A 21,819-nucleotide genomic window follows, 5' to 3' on the forward strand; every position below is an offset into this window, starting at 1 on the left:
CCCTGTACACTCACCCTAAACCCTACAAAACCATGTATGTACACCCCTGTACACACCATAAACCCTACAAAACCATGTATGTACACCCCTGTACACTCACCCTAAACCCTACAAAATCATGTATGTACACCCCTGTACACACCATAAACCCTACAAAACTAGGTATGTACACCCCTGTACACTTTCTATAAACCCTACAATACTTGGTAAGTACACCCCTGTACACACCATAAACCCTACAAAACTAGGTACGTACACCCCTGTACACTCACCATAAACCCTACAATACTAGGTATGTACACTCCTGTACACTCACCATAAACCCTACAATAGTAGGTAAGTACACCCCTGTACACTCACCCTAAACCCTACACCCCTGTACACTCACCATAAACCCTACAATACTAGGTAAGTACACCCCTGTACACTCACCCTAAACCCTACAAAACCATGTATGTACACCCCTGTACACACCATAAACCCTACAAAACCATGTATGTACACCCCTGTACACTCACCCTAAACCCTACAAAATCATGTATGTACACCCCTGTACACACCATAAACCCTACAAAACTAGGTATGTACACCCCTGTACACTTTCTATAAACCCTACAATACTTGGTAAGTACACCCCTGTACACACCATAAACCCTACAAAACTAGGTACGTACACCCCTGTACACTCACCATAAACCCTACAATACTAGGTATGTACACTCCTGTACACTCACCATAAACCCTACAATAGTAGGTAAGTACACCCCTGTACACTCACCCTAAACCCTACAAAACCATGTATGTACACCCCTGTACACTCTCCCTAAACCCTACAAAACCATGTATGTACACCCCTGTACACTCACCCTAAACCCTACAAAAAACAAGGAAGATGTTTGTCTGAAATCCTTTGTAGCATCTAAATAGAATTTTAGAGCACGAACTACATCCAAATTGTGCAACAAACGTTCCTTCTTTGAAACTGGATTCGGACACAAAGAAGGCACGACTATCTCCTGGTTAATGTTTTTGTTAGAAACAACTTTCGGAAGAAAACCAGGTTTAGTACGCAAAACCACCTTATCTGCATGGAACACCAGATAAGGAGGAGAACACTGCAGAGCAGATAACTCTGAAACTCTTCTAGCAGAAGAAATTGCAACCAGAAACAAAACTTTCCAAGATAATAACTTGATATCAACGGAATGTAGGGGTTCAAACGGAACCCCCTGAAGAACTGAAAGAACTAAATTGAGACTCCAAGGAGGAGTCAAAGGTTTGTAAACAGGCTTGATTCTAACAAGAGCCTGAACAAAAGCTTGAACATCTGGCACAGCCGCCAGCTTTTTGTGAAGTAAAACAGATAAGGCAGAAATCTGTCCCTTCAAAGAACTTGCAGATAATCCTTTCTCCAAACCTTCTTGAAGAAAGGATAGAATCTTAGGAATTTTTATCTTGTTCCATGGGAATCTTTTAGATTCACACCAACAGATATATTTTTTCCATATTTTATGGTAGATTTTTCTAGTTACAGGCTTTCTGGCCTGAACAAGAGTATCAATGACAGAATCTGAGAACCCTCGCTTTGATAAAATCAAGCGTTCAATCTCCAAGCAGTCAGTTGGAGTGAGGCCAGATTCGGATGTTCGAACGGACCTTGAACAAGAAGGTCCTGTCTCAAAGGTAGCTTCCATGGTGGAGCCGATGACATATTCACCAGGTCTGCATACCAAGTCCTGCGTGGCCACGCAGGAGCTATCAAGATCACCGATGCCCTCTCCTGATTGATCCTGGCTACCAGCCTGGGGATGAGAGGAAACGGTGGGAATACATAAGCTAGATTGAAGGTCCAAGGTGCTACTAGTGCATCTACTAGAGTCGCCTTGGGATCCCTGGATCTGGACCCGTAGCAAGGAACCTTGAAGTTCTGACGAGAGGCCATCAGATCCATGTCTGGAATGCCCCACAATTGAGTTATTTGGGCAAAGATTTCCGGATGGAGTTCCCACTCCCCCGGATGAAATGTCTGACGACTCAGAAAATCCGCTTCCCAATTTTCCACTCCTGGGATGTGGATTGCAGACAAGTGGCAGGAGTGAGTCTCCGCCCATTGAATGATTTTGGTCACTTCTTCCATCGCCAGGGAACTCCTTGTTCCCCCCTGATGGTTGATATATGCAACAGTCGTCATGTTGTCTGATTGAAACCGTATGAATTTGGCCTTTGCTAGCTGAGGCCAAACCTTGAGAGCATTGAATATCGCTCTCAGTTCCAGAATATTTATCGGGAGAAGAGATTCTTCCCGAGACCAAAGACCCTGAGCTTTCAGGGGTTCCCAGACCGCGCCCCAGCCCACCAGACTGGCGTCGGTCGTGACAATGACCCACTCTGGTCTGCGGAAGCTCATCCCCTGTGACAGGTTGTCCAGGGTCAGCCACCAACGGAGTGAATCTCTGGTCCTCTGATCTACTTGTATCGTCGGAGACAAGTCTGTATAATCCCCATTCCACTGACTGAGCATGCACAGTTGTAATGGTCTCAGATGAATTCGCGCAAAAGGAACTATGTCCATTGCCGCGACCATCAAACCTATTACTTCCATGCACTGCGCTATGGAAGGAAGAAGAACAGAATGAAGTACTTGACAAGAGCTTAGAAGTTTTGATTTTCTGGCCTCTGTCAGAAAAATCCTCATTTCTAAGGAGTCTATTATTGTTCCCAAGAAGGGAACTCTTGTTGACGGAGATAGAGAACTTTTTTCTACGTTCACTTTCCACCCGTGAGATCTGAGAAAGGCCAGGACAATGTCCGTATGAGCCTTTGCTTGTGGTAGGGACGACGCTTGAATCAGTATGTCGTCCAAGTAAGGTACTACTGCAATGCCCCTTGGTCTTAGCACCGCTAGAAGGGACCCTAGTACCTTTGTGAAAATTCTTGGAGCAGTGGCTAATCCGAATGGAAGTGCCACAAACTGGTAATGCTTGTCCAGAAAGGCGAACCTTAGGAACCGATGATGTTCCTTGTGGATAGGAATATGTAGATACGCATCCTTTAAATCCACCGTGGTCATGAATTGACCTTCCTGGATGGTAGGAAGAATTGTCCGAATGGTTTCCATTTTGAACGATGGAACCTTGAGAAATTTGTTTAGGATCTTGAGATCTAAGATTGGTCTGAATGTTCCCTCTTTTTTGGGAACTATGAACAGATTGGAGTAGAATCCCATCCCTTGTTCTCCTAATGGAACAGGATGAATCACTCCCATTTTTAACAGGTCTTCTACACAATGTAAGAATGCCTGTCTTTTTATGTGGTCTGAAGACAATTGAGACCTGTGGAACCTCCCCCTTGGGGGTAGCTCCTTGAATTCCAGAAGATAACCTTGGGAGACTATTTCTAGCGCCCAAGGATCCAGAACATCTCTTGCCCAAGCCTGAGCGAAGAGAGAAAGTCTGCCCCCCACCAGATCCGGTCCCGGATCAGGGGCCAACATCTCATGCTGTCTTGGTAGCAGTGGCAGGTTTCTTGGCCTGCTTACCTTTGTTCCAGCCTTGCATTGGCCTCCAGGCTGGCTTGGTTTGAGAAGTATTACCCTCTTGCTTAGAGGATGTAGAACTTGGAGCTGGTCCGTTTCTGCGAAAGGGACGAAAATTTGGTTTATTTTTAGCCTTAAAAGACCTATCCTGAGGAAGGGCGTGGCCCTTACCCCCAGTGATATCTGAAATAATCTCTTTCAAGTCAGGGCCAAACAGCGTTTTCCCCTTGAAAGGTATGTTAAGCAATTTGTTCTTGGAAGACGCATCCGCTGACCAAGATTTTAGCCAAAGCGCTCTGCGCGCCACAATAGCAAACCCCGAATTTTTCGCCGCTAATCTAGCCAATTACAAAGTGGCGTCTAAAGTAAAAGAGTTAGCCAATTTAAGAGCATGAATTCTGTCCAAAATCTCCTCATAAGAAGAATCTTTATTGAGCGACTTTTCTAGTTCATCGAACCAGAAACACGCTGCTGTAGTGACAGGAACAATGCATGAAATTGGTTGTAGAAGGTAACCTTGCTGAACAAACATCTTTTTAAGCAAACCCTCTAATTTTTTATCCATAGGATCTTTGAAAGCACAACTATCTTCTATAGGGATAGTGGTGCGTTTGTTTAGAGTAGAAACCGCCCCCTCGACCTTGGGGACTGTCTGCCATAAGTCCTTTCTGGGGTCGACCATAGGAAACAATTTCTTAAATATAGGGGGAGGGACAAAAGGTATGCCGGGCCTTTCCCATTCTTTGTTTACAATGTCCGCCACCCGCTTGGGTATAGGAAAAGCTTCGGGGGCCCCGGGACCTCTAGGAACTTGTCCATCTTACATAATTTCTCTGGAATGACCAAATTGTCACAATCATCCAGAGTAGATAACACCTCCTTAAGCAGAGCGCGGAGATGTTCCAATTTAAATTTGAATGTGATCACATCAGGTTCAGCTTGTTGAGAAATTTTCCCTGAATCTGAAATTTCTCCCTCAGACAAAACCTCCCTGGCCCCCTCAGACTGGTGTAGGGGCATGTCAGAACCATTATCGTCAGCGTCCTCATGCTCTTCAGTATTTTCTAAAACAGAGCAGTCGCGCTTCCGCTGATAAGTGGGCATTTTGGCTAAAATGTTTTTGATAGAATTATCCATTACAGCCGTTAATTGTTGCATAGTAAGGAGTATTGGCACACTAGATGTACTAGGGGCCTCCTGTGTGGGCAAGACTGGCGTCGACAAAGGAGGGGATGATGCAGTACCATGCTTACTCCCCTCACTTGAGGAATCATCTTTGGCATCATTTTCTCTAAATTTTTTGTCACATACATCACATCTATTTAAATGAGAAGGAACCTTGGCTTCCTCACATACAGAACATAGTCTATCTGATAGTTCAGACATGTTAAACAGGCATAAACTTGATAACAAAGTACAAAAAACGTTTAAAAATAAAACCGTTACTGTCACTTTAAATTTTAAACTGAACACACTTTATTACTGAATATGTGAAAAAGTATGAAGGAATTGTTCAAAATTCACCAAAATTTCACCACAGTGTCTTAAAGCCTTAAAAGTATTGCACACCAAATTTGAAAGCTTTAACTCTTAAAATAACGGAACCGGAGCCGTTTTTATATTTAACCCCTATACAGTCCCTGGTATCTGCTTTGCTGAGACCCAACCAAGCCCAGAGGGGAATACGATACCAAATGACGCCTTCAGTAAGCTTTTTCTATGTATCTGAGCTCCTCACACATGCATCTGCATGCCTTGCTTCCCAAAAACAACTGCGCATTAGTGGCGCGAAAATGAGGCTCTGCCTATGATTAGAGAAGGCCCCCAGAGAAAAAGGTGTCCAATACAGTGCCTGCCGGTTATTCAACATAATTCCCAAGAATAAAATAACTCCTCAAGCTATAAACTATTAAAAATGCTTATAAATCAATCGTTTTAGCCCAGAAAAATGTCTACCAGTCTTTAAGCCCTTGTGAAGCCCTTTATTCTTATTTAATAAAAATGGCTTACCGGATCCCATAGGGAAAATGACAGCTTCCAGCATTACCAAGTCTTGTTAGAAATGTGTCATACCTCAAGCAGCAAAAGTCTGCTCACTGTTTCCCCCAACTGAAGTTAATTCCTCTCAACAGTCCTGTGTGGAAACAGCCATCGATTTTAGTAACGGTTGCTAAAATCATTTTCCTCTTACAAACAGAAATCTTCATCTCTTCTGTTTCAGAGTAAATAGTACATACCAGCACTATTTTAAAATAACAAACTCTTGATTGAAGAATAAAAACTACATTTAAACACCAAAAAACTCTAAGCCATCTCCGTGGAGATGTTGCCTGTACAACGGCAAAGAGAATGACTGGGGAAGGCGGAGCCTAGGAGGGATCATGTGACCAGCTTTGCTGGGCTCTTTGCCATTTCCTGTTGGGGAAGAGAATATCCCACAAGTAAGGATGACGCCGTGGACCGGACACACCTATGTTGGAGAAATGTGGGTTTAGTGTCCCTTTAAGTGGGCTGACACATACAGCTTTGTCTCCTTAGACGGATCTGCACTTTACAATTCGATTCCACATATTCAGGGCTTAAAAGCACTTGCATTTTGTTTACACTCCAATTCTTCTTATGACTTTTTCACTACACAATTTTTACTCCTATCTGGGGAGTCCCTATACTTACTTACAAATTTTTTATGTTTGAGGGTATATAGTATCTCCAAAGATGTGGCACAGCTATGGGTGCAAAGTTTGCAGACATTCATCTCATCAACAGGGATGAACATGAAATTCAGTTTGATATCACATGCAACACAACACGTTATATATTTGTTAACCTGCCATGGTTGTAAAAAACAATATGTAGTGCGCACTAAATGGGCATTGAGAGATAGTGCTCTACAACATTTGAGGTATATAAGTAGCCCAGATAGCAACTCACCCATCACCTGTCATTTTAAACATGAACATGACTCAAATTATTATTATTTTTTATTATTATCGATTATTTGTAGAGTGCCAATAGATTCTGCAGCACTGTAAACATAGGCAGAATACAAGGAAACATTTATAGAGATCAGACGGGTAGAGGGCCCTGCGAAGAGTCACACTGTTGTAGTAAGCTCTAAAGGAGGTACAAACAGCATGGTTCTTAGGCTTACATGCTAAGGGGGTTCAAGGGGATAGCAATGGAGCAGAAGAACTGGTATTAGGAAAGGTTAGTGTAGGTTGTATGCATTCCTGAACAGTAGAGTCTTTAGGGAGCGCTTGAAGTTTTCAACACTAGGGGAGAGTCTTGTGGAGCGAGGCTGAGAGTTCCACAAGATGGGAGACAGTCTGGAGAAGTCCTGTAAACGGGAGTGTGAGGAGGTAACAAGAGATGAGGAGAATAGGAGGTCATGAGCAGAGCGAAGGGGATGGGAGGGATAGTATCTGGAGACAAGGTCTGAGATATAGGGGGGGGAGGAGCAGTGCAGTTGAAGGCTTTGTATGTCAGAGTGAGAATTTTGTGTTTAATCCTAGAGGAGAGGAAGCCAGTGAAGGGATTGGCAGAGAGGTGCAGCAGATAAAGAGTGACGTTTAAGGAAGATGAGCCTGGCAGAGGCAATAATTATGGATTGTAAAGGAGCTAGGCGGCAGGTGGGGAGACCAGAGAGGACAGAGTTGCAGTAATCGAGGCGGGAAAGGATGAGAGAGTGGATTAAAATCTAATTTTAGACGTGTTTAAAAGGTGGAAGTGGCAGGATTTAGCCAAGGACTGAATGTGAGGAGTAAAAGAAAAATTGGAGTCAATTGTGGCCCCAAGACATCGGGCATGCGGGGTAGGAGTAACGATTGAGTTCTCAACAGTTAAGAGAGATTGGGGGTGGAGATTTTGGAAGAAGAGGGGGAAATAAGGAGCTCAGTTTTGGAGAGATTTAGCTTGAGATAGTGAGGGGACATCCAGGAAGAGATGTGAGAAAGACAGTTAGTGACATGGGTTAGCAAGGAAGGAGATAGGTCTGATGCAGAAAAGTAGATCTGGGTGTCGTTGGCATACAAATGATATTGGAACCCGTGGAAACTTTATTAGGGAACCTAATAATGACTTGCAGATTGAGAAGAGAAGGGGACCAAGAACAAAGCCTTGTGGTACCCCGACAGAAAGTGGTGATGGGGCAGAGGAGGCCCCAGAGAAGGCTACACTAAAGGTACGGTTTGACAGGTAGGGAGAGAACCACAAGAGGGCTGTGTCACAAATGCCGTAGGATTGAAGGGTTTGGAGCAAAAGAGGGTGAACAGTATCAAAGGCTGTGGACAGATAAAGGAGGATAAGCAGAGAGAAGTGGCCTTTGGATTTTGCTGTAAGTAGGTCATTCGTAACCTTAACGATTGCTGTCTCTGTGGAGTAATGGGGATAAAATCCAGATTGCAGTGGGTCAAGGAGGGAGTTTAATGTAAGGAAATGAGATAGGCGTGCATATACAAGCTTTTCGAGAAGCTTTGAGGCAAGAGGGAGTAGGGAAATAGGGCGGTAGTTGGATGGGGAGGTTGGATCAAGAGAAGTTTTTTTGAGGATAGGTGTGACCCGTGCATGTTTCAGAGATGAGGGAAATATACCTGTGCTGAGGGAGATGTTGAAAATGTGTGTGATTTAGTTTCTGATGGAGTCAATTTTGTTATTGAAGTGGCTGGCAAAGTCTTGTGCTGACAGGGAAGTTGTATTAGGAGGTGGGGGTGGGTTTGAAGAAAGAGTAGATATAAGAGTAGAGAAGTAATGTTTCTTATAGAGATTAAGGGCAGAATAGTAGGGGTTCAAGATGAATTTGTAGTGAAAAAAATCAGCTGAACTCCGAGATTTTCTCCAGTGCCGCTCAGCAGTACGGGAACATCTGCGTAGGTACCGTGTCAGAGGAGTATGTCAGGGCTGAGGATGAGTGTATGATTTCCGAGGTATGGTAAGAGGTGCCAGATTGTCAAGGACGGATGTAAGGGTGGAATTATAGTGGCAGATAGATTGGTCAGGACAGATAAAGGAGGAGAAGGATGACAGGAGAGGATTGAGGGAATTATAAAGCTGTTGCTGATCTAATGACATAATGCTTCTGTGAAGTTTAGTGTGAGGAGTAGGAGGAGGGAGAGTTGTAGGGAGGGATGATATGTTGCAAGAAAGGAGATGGTGGTCAGAAAGAGGAAAGGGGGAGTTTGTGATGTTTGAAATAGTGCATCCATAGCTAAAGAGGGAGTGACCGTCTTTGTGAGTTGGAGAGTCAGTCCATTGTGACAAACCGAAAGAGGAAGTGAGTTGCAGAAGTTGTTTTGCAGAGGAGGCAGTGGGATTGTGAAGAGGAATGTTAAAGTTGCCAAGACTCGAATGACACTTTGTTTCAAATGAAGGGAATAGATCATGTCACTAAACACAGAAGGGGGGGGGGGGGGAGGACGGACAGAGAATGCCTTCTGGACCAAAAGGAAGTTTGTTGGATTTTCAAATTACAGACTAAACATCCTAATGGATTAAGTTCCATTAGGGATGTAAGTCTTTTTTTTTAATTAAATTTCATGTAACTGAATATTTAGGATCATTAGGAATGTACACAATTTAGCCAATGGAAATATACATGTTTAACCAATCTTAATATAGGAAACAGGGAATTGTATATGTATGAAACAAAAGAATCTTGCAAAGCTTGACCAAATAACCAATTCTTTATTAATTTGTAAATAACATAAAATCAAAAGAAAAAGTAATATGAAAATTATAAATATAAGAGACAGATCTAAGTAGTTTTATATGGTTAAATGGTCAATCTTTAAAGTCTTCTATATGGAAGTTGTTACCTTTAAAACTGAACAGGTGTAATGAACTAATTACCACTTTACCTTTATTTAGCATTTTGGGTAGAGCATCGCACATCTATCTATTGGGTACTTATAGAGCGCAAACTAATCACCCGTGAGGCTCTCAAGGCTTGCCAGTGCACAAGGGCTAGAGGAGGCACGAAACTTGTTTGGCAGCTGTTCTGATCAAGGTTTAGGCCTTTATCTTGGACAATTTTGTTTTTATGATGCTGTGTTTTTAACTCTTTGGAAATTAACGGCAAGATTTAGAGTTCTGCGTTAGCCTTAAAAAGCAGCATTAAGGGGTCCTAACGCTGCTTTTTACCGCCCGCTGGTATTTAGAGTCAGACAGGAAAGGGTCTACCGCTCACTTTTCTTCCGCGACTCGAGCTTACCACAAATCCCCTTACGTCAATTGCGTATCCTATCTTTTCTATGGGATTTGCCTAATGCTGGTATTACGAGTCTTGGAAGAAGTGAGCGGTACAGCCTCTACCGTCAAGACTCCAACCGCAAAAAAAGTCAGTAGTTAAGAGTTTTATGGGCTAACACCGGAACATAAAGCTCTTAACTACAGTGCTATAAAGTACACTAACACCCATAAACTACCTATGAACCCCTAAACCAAGGCCCCCCCACATCGCAAACCCTATAATAAATTTTTTTAACTCCTAATCTTCCGACCGGACATCGCCGCCACCTACATTATCCCTATGAACCCTTAATATGCTGCCCCTAACATCGCCGACACCTATATTATATTTATTAACCCCTAATCTGCCCCCCCAACCTCGCTGCCACCTACCTACACTTATTAACGCCTAATCTGCTGACCGGGCATCGCCGCCACTATAATAAATGAATTAACCCTAAACCTCCGCCCTCCCGCCTCGCAAACACTATAATAAATTTTATTAACCCCTAATCTGCCCTCCCTAACATCGCCGCCACCTACCTACAATTATTAACCCCTAATCTCCCGCCCCCAACGTCGCCACTACTATAATAAAGTTATTAACCCCTAAACCTAAGTCTAACCCTAACCCTAACAAACCCCTAAGTTAATATCATTTAAATAAAACGAACTAAAATTACTATCATTAAATAAATTAATCCTATTTAAAACTAAATACTTACCTGTAAAATAAACTAATAGTTACATTGTAGCTATTTTAGGATTTATATTTATTTTACAGGCAACTTTGTATTTATTTTAACAAGGTACAATAGCTATTAAATAGTTAATAACTATTTAATAGCTACCTAGTTAAAATAATTACAAAATTACCTGTAAAATAAATCCTAACCTAAGTTACAAATACACCTAACACTACACTATCAATAAATTAATTAAATCAATTACCTACAATTATCTAAACTAAAATACAATTCAATAAACTAAACTATAATACAAAAAAACAACACACTAAATTACAAAAATAAAAAAATTACAAGAATTTTAATCTAATTACACCTAATCTAAACCCCCTAATAAAATAAAAAAGCCCCCCAAAATAATAAAATTCCCTACCCTAAACTAAATTACAAAGTAATCAGCTCTTTTACCAGCCCTTAAAAGGGCTTTTTGAGGGGCATTGCCACAAAGTAATCAGCTCTTTTACCTGTAAAAAAAGAAATACAATCCCCCCCCAACATTACAACCCACCACCCACACACCCCTACTCTAAAACCCACCCGATCCCCCCTTAAAAAAACCTAACACTACCCCCCTGAAGATCACCCTACCTTGAGTCGTCTTCAGCCAGCCGGCCACCGATGGGGCAGAAGAGGACATCCGGAACGGCAGAAGTCTTGATCCGATTGGGGCAGAAGAGGTCCTCCAAGCGGCAGATGTATTCATCCAAGCGGCATCTTCTATCTTCAATCAACCGGAGCGGAGCCATCTTGAATCCATCCGACGTGGAGCCATCCTCTTCTTCCAATGTCCTAAGGCCGAATGAAGGTTCCTTTAAATGACGTCATCCAAGATGGCGTCCCTCAAATGCCAATTGGCTGATAGGATCAGCCAATCGGAATTAAGGTAGGAAAATTCAATCTGTTTGGCTGATTGGATGAGCCAATAGAATTGACCTCGCATTCTATTGGCTCATCCAATCAGCCAATCGGATTGAGCTTCAATCCGAATGGCTGATTAAATCAACCAATCGGATTTTTCCTACCTTAATTCCGATTGGCTGATAGAATCCTATCAGCCAATCGGAATTTGAGGGACGCCATCTTGGATGACGTCAATTAAAGGAACCTTCATTCGGCCTTAGGACATCGGAAGAAGAGGATGGCTCCGCTCTGCTCCGGTTGATTGAAGATAGAAGATGCCGCTTGGATGAAGACATCTGCCGCTTGGAGGACCTCTTCTGCCCCGATCGGATCAAGACTTCTGCTGCTCGGGATGTCCTCTTCTGTCCCATTGGTGGCCGGCTGGCTGAAGACGACTCAAGGTAGGGTGATCTTCAGGGGGGTAGTGTTAGGTTTTTTTAAGGGGGGATCGGGTGGGTTTTGGAGTAGAGGTGTGTGGGTGGTGGGTTGTAATGTTGGGGGGAATTGTATTTCTTTTTTTTACAGGTAAAAGAGCTGATTACACTGGGGCAATGCCCCGCAAAAAGCCCTTTTAAGGGCTGGTAAAAGAGCTGATTACTTTGTAATTTAGTTTAGGGTAGGGAATTTTATTATTTTGGGGGGCTTTTTTATTTTATTAGGGGGGTTAGATTAGGTGTAATTAGATTAAAATTCTTGTAATATTTTTTTATTTTTTGTAATTTAGTGGGGTTTTTTTTGTATTATAGTTTAGTTTATTGAATTGTATTTTAGTTTAGATAATTGTAGGTAATTGATTTAATTAATTTATTGATAGTGTAGTGTTAGGTGTATTTGTAACTTAGGTTAGGATTTATTTTACAGGTAATTTTGTAATTATTTGAACTAGGTAGCTATTAAATAGTTAGTAACTATTTAATAGCTATTGTACCTAGTTAAAATAAATACAAAGTTGCCTGTAAAATAAATATAAATCCTAAAATAGCTACAATATAACTATTAGTTATATTGTAGCTATATTAGGGTTTATTTTACAGGTAAGAATTTAGTTTTAAATAGGATTAATTTATTTAATGATAGTAATATTAGTTTGTTTTATTTAAATGATATTTAACTTAGGGGGGTGTTAGGGTTAGACTTAGGTTTAGGGGTTAATAACTTTATTATAGTAGCAGCGACGTTGGGGGAGGGAGATTAGGGGTTAATAATTGTAGGTAGGTGGCGGCGATGTTAGGGAGGGCAGATTAGGGGTTAATAAAATGTATTATATTATACAGATGGTATACGGTATTTGTACAGATGTTGTACAATGTATACGGTGTGCGTACAGATGTTGTACAATGTATACGGTGTGCGTACAGATGTTGTACAATGTATACGGTATTTGAACAGATGTTGTACGATGTATACGGTGTGTGTACAGATGTTATATGATGTATACTTGTGTGTGTACAGAAGTTATATGATGTATACGTGTGTGTGTACAGATGTTATATGATGTATACGTGTGTGTGTGTACAGATGTTATATTATGTATACGGTGTATGTACAGATGTTATATAATGTATACGGTGTGTGTACAGATGTTATGTTATGTATACGGTATTTGTACAGATGTTGTACGATGTATATGTTGAGCGTACAGATGTTGTACGATGTATACGGTGTGCGTACAGATGTTGTACGATGTATACTGTGTGCGTACAGATGTTGTACGATGTATATGGTCAGCGTACAGATGTTGTACGATGTATGCGGTCAGTGTACAGATGTTGTACAATGTATACGGTGTGTGTACAGATGTTGTACAATGTATATGGTCAGCATACAGATGTACGATGTATATGGTCAGCGTACAGATGTTGTACGATGTATATGGTCAGCGTACAGATGTTGTACGATGTATATTGTGTACAGATTTTGTACGATGTATACTGTGTGCGTACAGATGTTGTACGATTTATATGGTCAGTTTACAGATGTTGTACGATGTATACGGTGTGTGTACAGATGGTATACAGTATTTGTACAGATGTTGTATGATGTATATGGTGTCCGTACAGATTTTGTACGATGTATACTGTGTGCGTACAGATGTTGTACGATGTATACTTAGTGCGTACAGATGTTGTATGATGTATACTGTGTGCGTACAGATGTTGTACACTGTATACGCTATGCCCTATACCTAATATAGCAGAAGCACCATAACACTAAAGTCACCTGCCTTAATCAAGGTCTTCCTCTAAGCAACTAATGGTTGCAATCGATCCCATTACATGAAATAAGAGAGACTTCAGTAAGCACTGGAGATGTAGCTACACCATGGAAGGTCGAATTGTCACTGTTCCAGTACACCATACTGGGTGACCCATTCCTAACATCTGTCTCTGCAGATTGCACAGTGGGGATCTTGTGCCTACCGCAAAATGAATTTGATGGAAGCCATCTCTTTGCTTGATAACCTGGTGGATGAGTCCGACCCAGATGTGGATTTCCCAAACTCCTACCATGCATTCCAGACAGCGGAGGGGATCCGTAGAGTACACCCAGACAAAGGTATGTTTCTAATATGTAAGTTTCTGTACCCACATTATCAGGGAAAATACCAACAGTATTAACGTACCTTCCCTCAGTGCCACACAACTGCAAGAAACATGTTGTGCCAACCAGTAATGCTATCCCCTGTTTAGTTACTGATGAGTGTCTCCCCAGCATACTTTATCTTACAAACAACTGCAAAGCCTAAAGTACATTACATACCTGCACTACTCAGTACTTCAATATGTTCCCTACTGGATACAAACACCACTCTGCACCTCAATATGTGCCCTACTAGATACCAACACCACTCTGCACCTCAATATGTGCCCTACTAGATACCAACACCACTCTGCACCTCAATATGTGCCCTACTAGATACCAACACCACTCTGCACCTTAATATGTGACCTACTAGATACCAATACCACTCTGCACCTTAATATGTGCCCTACTAGATACCAACACCACTCTGCACCTCAATATATGCCCTACTAGATACCAACACCACTCTGCACCTCAATATGTGCCTTACTAGATACCAACACCACTCTGCACCTTAATATGTGACCTACTAGATACCAACACCACTCTGCACCTCAATATATGCCCTACTAGATACCAACACCACTCAGTAGCTAGTTGGGCACATACCGAGGTGCTAACACTACTCAGCACATCAGTATGTGCCCAACTATATACCAACACCACTCAGCACCTCCGTATGTGCACTTCTATATACCAACACTACTTAGCACCTCAGTATGTGTACTACTAGATACCAACACAACTCAGCACCTCTGTATGTGCCCTACTACATACCAACACCACTCAACACCTCAGTATGTGCCCAACTATATACCAACACCACTCAACACCTCAGTATGTGCCCAACTATATACCAACACTAATCAGCAGCTCAGTATGTGCCCAACTATATACCAACACCACTCAGCCCCTCAGTATGTGCCCAACTATATACCAACACCACTCAGCCCCTCAGTATGTGCCCAACTATATACAAACACCACTCTGCACCTCAGTATGTGTCATTCTTCTAGTATCCAAGTAATCAGTCTCTGTGTAATGCGCCCTCGCCTCTTACTTCCTTTATAATGCGCCTTCGTCTCTTACCTCCTCCCTCGTCTCAAACTTCCTCTGTAATGCACCATCGTCTCTTACCTCCCCCCTCGCCTCTTATCTCCTGTGTAATGTGCCTTGTCTCTAAACTACTCTGTAAGGCGCCCTCGTCCCTGGTTTTTATTAGATCTAACAAACAAGATGATTTAACAAATTTTTTATGGGGGGCTTATCTGTCATCGGCCCCCCTTTAACAAAAACAATGGATAAACACTTTTTAAACCATTTTAGAGGTATTTGATAGATCAGGCAGTTTTAGTAGATCTATTTGGTGTGGATAATCCATCAGTAAGATATAACATACATGAGATGGTAATAACACGTATATGGTGTAGATAACACATCAGTTAGATATAACATACATGAGATGGTAATAACACGTATATGGTGTAGATAACACATCAGTTAGATATAACATACATGAGATGGTAATAACACGTATATGGTGTAGATAACACGTCAGTTAGATATAACATACATGAGACGGTAATAACACGTATATGGTGTAGATAACACGTCAGTTAGATATAACATACATGAGACGGTAATAAAACGTATATGGTGTAGATAACACATCAGTTAGATATAACATACATGAGATAGTAATAACACTTATATGGTGTAGATAACACATCAGTTAGATATAACATACATGAGATGGTAATAACACGTATATGGTGTAGATAACACATCAGTTAGATATAACATACATGAGATGGTAATAACACTTATTTGGTGTAGATAACACATCAGTTAGATATAACATACATGAGATGGTAATAACACTTATATGGTGTAGATAACACATCAGTTAGATATAACATACATGAGATGGTAATAACACATATATGGTGTAGATAACACGTCAGTTAGATATAACATACATGAGATGGTAATAACACTTATATGGTGTAGATAACACGTCAGTAAGATATAACATACATGAGATGGTAATAACACGTATATGGTGTAGATAACACGTCAGTTAGATATAACATACATGAGATAGTAATAACACTTATATGGTGTAGATACCACATCAGTTAGATATAACATACATGAGATGGTAATAACACTTATATGGTGTAGATAACACATCAGTTAGATATAACATACATGAGATGGTAATAACACGTATATGGTGTAGATAACACATCAGTTAGATTATAACATACATGAGATGGTAATAACACGTATATGGTGTAGATAACACATCAGTTAGATATAACATACATGAAATGGTAATAACACGTATATGGTGTAGATAATCCATCAGTTAGATATAACATACATGAGATAGTAATAACACGTATATGGTGTAGATAACACATCAGTTAGATATAACATACATGAGATGGTAATAACACGTATATGGTGTAGATAACACATCAGTTAGATATAACATACATGAGATGGTAATAACACGTATATGGTGTAGATAACACATCAGTTAGATATAACATACATGAGATGGTAATAACACTTATATGGTGTAGATAACACGTCAGTTAGATCTAACATACATGAGATGGTAATAACACGTATATGGTGTAGATAACACATCAGTTAGATCTAACATACATGAGATGGTAATAATACTTATATGGTGTAGATAACACATCAGTTAGATATAACATACATGAGATGGTAATAACACTTATATGGTATAGATAACACATCAGTTAGATCTAACATACATGAGATGGTAATAACACTTATATGGTGTAGATAACACATCAGTTAGATATAACATACATGAGATGGTAATAACACGTATATGGTGTAGATAACACATCAGTTAGATCTAACATACATGAGATGGTAATAACACTTATATGGTATAGATAACACATCAGTTAGATATAACATACATGAGATAGTAATAACACGTATATGGTATAGATAACACATCAGTTAGATATAACATACATAAGATGGTAATAACACTTATATGGTATAGATAACACATCAGTTAGATATAACATACATGAGATGGTAATAACACGTATATGGTATAGATAACACATCAGTTAGATATAACATACATAAGATGGTAATAACACGTATATGGTGTAGATAACACATCAGTTAGATATAACATACATGAGATAGTAATAACACGTATATGGTGTAGATAACACATCAGATCTCACATACATGAGATGGTAATAACACGTATATGGTGTAGATAACACATCAGTTAGATATAACATACATGAGATAGTAATAACACTTATATGGTGTAGATAACACATCAGTTAGATATAACATACATGAGATGGTAATAACACTTATATGGTGTAGATAACACATCAGTTAGATATAACATACATGAGATGGTAATAACACGTATATGGTGTAGATAACACATCAGTTAGATATAACATACATGAGATGGTAATAACACTTATATGGTGTAGATAACACATCAGTTACATATAACATACATGAGATGGTAATAACACTTATATGGTGTAGATAACACATCATTTAGATCTAACATACATGAGATGGTAATAACACGTATATGGTGTAGATAACACGTCAGTTACATATAACATACATGAGATGGTAATAACACTTATATGGTGTAGATAACACGTCAGTTAGATATAACATACATGAGATGGTAATAACACTTATATGGTGTAGATAACACATCAGTTAGATATAACATACATGAGATGGTAATAACACTTATATGGTGTAGATAATACATCAGTTAGATATAACATACATGAGATGGTAATAACACGTATATGGTGTAGATAACACATCAGTTAGATATAACATACATGAGATGGTAATAACACTTATATGGTGTAGATAATACATCAGTTAGATATAACATACATGAGATGGTAATAACACTTATATGGTGTAGATAATACATCAGTTAGATATAACATACATGAGATGGTAATAACACTTATATGGTGTAGATAATACATCAGTTAGATATAACATACATGAGATGGTAATAACACGTATATGGTGTAGATAACACATCAGTTAGATATAACATACATGAGATGGTAATAACACGTATATGGTGTAGATAACACATCAGTTAGATCTAACATACATGAGATGGTAATAACACTTATATGGTGTAGATAACACATCAGTTAGATCTAACATACATGAGATGGTAATAACACTTATATGGTGTAGATAACACATCAGTTACATATAACATACATGAGATGGTAATAACACTTATATGGTGTAGATAACACATCATTTAGATCTAACATACATGAGATGGTAATAACACGTATATGGTGTAGATAACACATCAGTTAGATATAACATACATGAGATGGTAATAACACTTATATGGTGTAGATAACACATCAGTTAGATATAACATACATGAGATGGTAATAACACTTATATGGTGTAGATAATACATCAGTTAGATATAACATACATGAGATGGTAATAACACGTATATGGTGTAGATAACACGTCAGTTAGATCTAACATACATGAGATGGTAATAACACGTATATGGTGTAGATAACACATCAGTTAGATATAACATACATGAGATGGTAATAACACGTATATGGTGTAGATAACACATCAGTTAGATATAACATACATGAGATGGTAATAACACTTATATGGTATAGATAACACATCAGTTAGATATAACATACATGTGATGGTAATAACACTTATATGGTGTAGATAACACATCAGTTAGATATAACATACATGACATAGTAATAACACGTATATGGTGTAGATAACATCAGTTAGATATAACATACATGAGATGGTAATAACACTTATATGGTATAGATAACACATCAGTTAGATATAACATACATGTGATGGTAATAACACTTATATGGTGTAGATAACACATCAGTTAGATATAACATACATGACATAGTAATAACACGTATATGGTGTAGATAACATCAGTTAGATATAACATACATGAGATGGTAATAACACTTATATGGTATAGATAACACATCAGTTAGATATAACATACATGAGATGGTAATAACACTTATATGGTGTAGATAACACATCAGTTAGATATAACATACATGAGATGGTAATAACACGTATATGGTGTAGATAACACATCAGTTAGATATAACATACATGAGATGGTAATAACACGTATATGGTGTAGATAACACATCAGTTAGATATAACATACATGAGATGGTAATAACACGTATATGGTGTAGATAACACATCAGTTAGATATAACATACATGAGATGGTAATAACACGTATATGGTGTAGATAACACATCAGTTAGATATAACATACATGAGATGGTAATAACACTTATATGGTGTAGATAACACATCAGTTAGATATAACATACAAGAGATGGTAATAACACGTATATGGTGTAGATAACACAGCAGTTAGATATAACATACATGAGATGGTAATAACACTTATATGGTGTAGATAACACATCAGTTAGATATAACATACATGAGATGGTAATAACACTTATATGGTGTAGATAACACATCAGTTAGATATAACATACATAAGATGGTAATAACACGTATATGGTGTAGATAACACATCAGTTAGATATAACATACATGAGATGGTAATAACACGTATATGGTGTAGATAACACATCAGTAAGATATAACATACATGAGATGGTAATAACACTTATATGGTGTAGATAACACATCAGTTAGATATAACATACATGAGATGGTAATAACACGTATATGGTGTAGATAACACATCAGTTAGATATAACATACATGAGATGGTAATAACACTTATATGGTGTAGATAACACATCAGTAAGATCTAACATACATGAGATGGTAATAACACTTATATGGTGTAGATAACACATCAGTAAGATATAACATACATAAGATGGTAATAACACTTATATGGTGTAGATAACACATCAGTTAGATCTAACATACATGAGATGGTAATTACACTTATATGGTGTAGATAACACATCAGTTAGATCTAACATACATGAGATGGTAATAACACGTATATGGTGTAGATAACACATCAGTTAGATATAACATACATGAGATGGTAATAACACGTATATGGTGTAGATAACACATCAGTAAGATATAACATACAAGAGATGGTAATAACACTTATATGGTATAGATAACACATCAGTTAGATATAACATACATGAGATGGTAATAACACTTATATGGTGTAGATAACACATCAGTTAGATATAACATACATGAGATGGTAATAACACGTATATGGTGTAGATAACACATCAGTTATATATAACATACATGAGATGGTAATAACACTTATATGGTGTAGATAACACATCAGTTAGATATAACATACATGAGATGGTAATAACACGTATATGGTGTAGATAACACATCAGTTAGATCTAACATACATGAGATGGTAATAACACTTATATGGTGTAGATAACACATCAGTTAGATATAACATACATGAGATGGTAATAACACTTATATGGTGTAGATAACACGTCAGTTAGATCTAACATACATGAGATGGTAATAACACTTATATGGTGTAGATAACACATCAGTTAGATATAACATACATGAGATGGTAATAACACTTATATGGTGTAGATAACACATCAGTTAGATATAACATACATGAGATGGTAATAACACGTATATGGTGTAGATAACACATCAGTTAGATATAACATACATGAGATGGTAATTACACTTATATGGTGTAGATAACACATCAGTTAGATCTAACATACATGAGATTGTAATAACACGTATATGGTGTAGATAACACATCAGTTAGATATAACATACATGAGATGGTAATTACACGTATATGGTGTAGATAACACATCAGTTAGATCTAACATACATGAGATGGTAATAACACTTATATGGTGTAGATAACACATCAGTTAGATATAACATACAAGAGATGGTAATAACACGTATATGGTGTAGATAACACAGCAGTTAGATATAACATACATGAGATGGTAATAACACTTATATGGTGTAGATAACACGTCAGTTAGATATAACATACATGAGATGTTAATAACACGTATATGGTGTAGATAACACATCAGTTAGATATAACATACATGAGATGGTAATAACACGTATATGGTGTAGATAACACATCAGTTAGATATAACATACATGAGATGGTAATAACACTTATATGGTGTAGATAACACATCAGTAAGATCTAACATACATGAGATGGTAATAACACGTATATGGTGTAGATAACACATCAGTTAGATCTAACATACATGAGATGGTAATAACACTTATATGGTGTAGATAACACATCAGTAAGATATAACATACATGAGATGGTAATAACACTTATATGGTGTAGATAACACATCAGTTAGATATAACATACAAGAGATGGTAATAACACGTATATGGTGTAGATAACACATCAGTTAGATCTAACATACATGAGATGGTAATAACACTTATATGGTGTAGATAACACATCAGTTAGATCTAACATACATGAGATGGTAGTAACACGTATATGGTGTAGATAACACGTCAGTTAGATATAACATACATGAGATGGTAATAACACTTATATGGTGTAGATAACACATCAGTTATATATAACATACATAAGATGGTAATAACACGTATATGGTGTAGATAACACATCAGTTAGATATAACATACATGAGATGGTAATAACACGTATATGGTGTAGATAACACATCAGTTATATATAACATACATA

The 21,819-nt window shown here is 38.5% G+C and overlaps 1 protein-coding gene across 2 annotated transcripts in view; it reads left to right on the plus strand.

Annotated features, from left to right (window-relative positions):
- MIOX (myo-inositol oxygenase) overlaps window positions 1-21,819 on the plus strand; it is a 180,517-nt gene that overhangs the window by 40,352 nt on the left and 118,346 nt on the right. For both annotated transcript variants that reach the window (XM_053716307.1, XM_053716308.1), the window contains one exon: window positions 13,797-13,959. In XM_053716307.1, coding sequence (XP_053572282.1) covers window positions 13,797-13,959 — 163 coding nt within the window. The remainder of the gene's footprint in view (window positions 1-13,796; window positions 13,960-21,819) is intronic.

The sequence above is a fragment of the Bombina bombina genome, chromosome 6 (genome assembly GCF_027579735.1).
Source record: "Bombina bombina isolate aBomBom1 chromosome 6, aBomBom1.pri, whole genome shotgun sequence".
Taxonomy (NCBI): domain Eukaryota; kingdom Metazoa; phylum Chordata; class Amphibia; order Anura; family Bombinatoridae; genus Bombina; species Bombina bombina.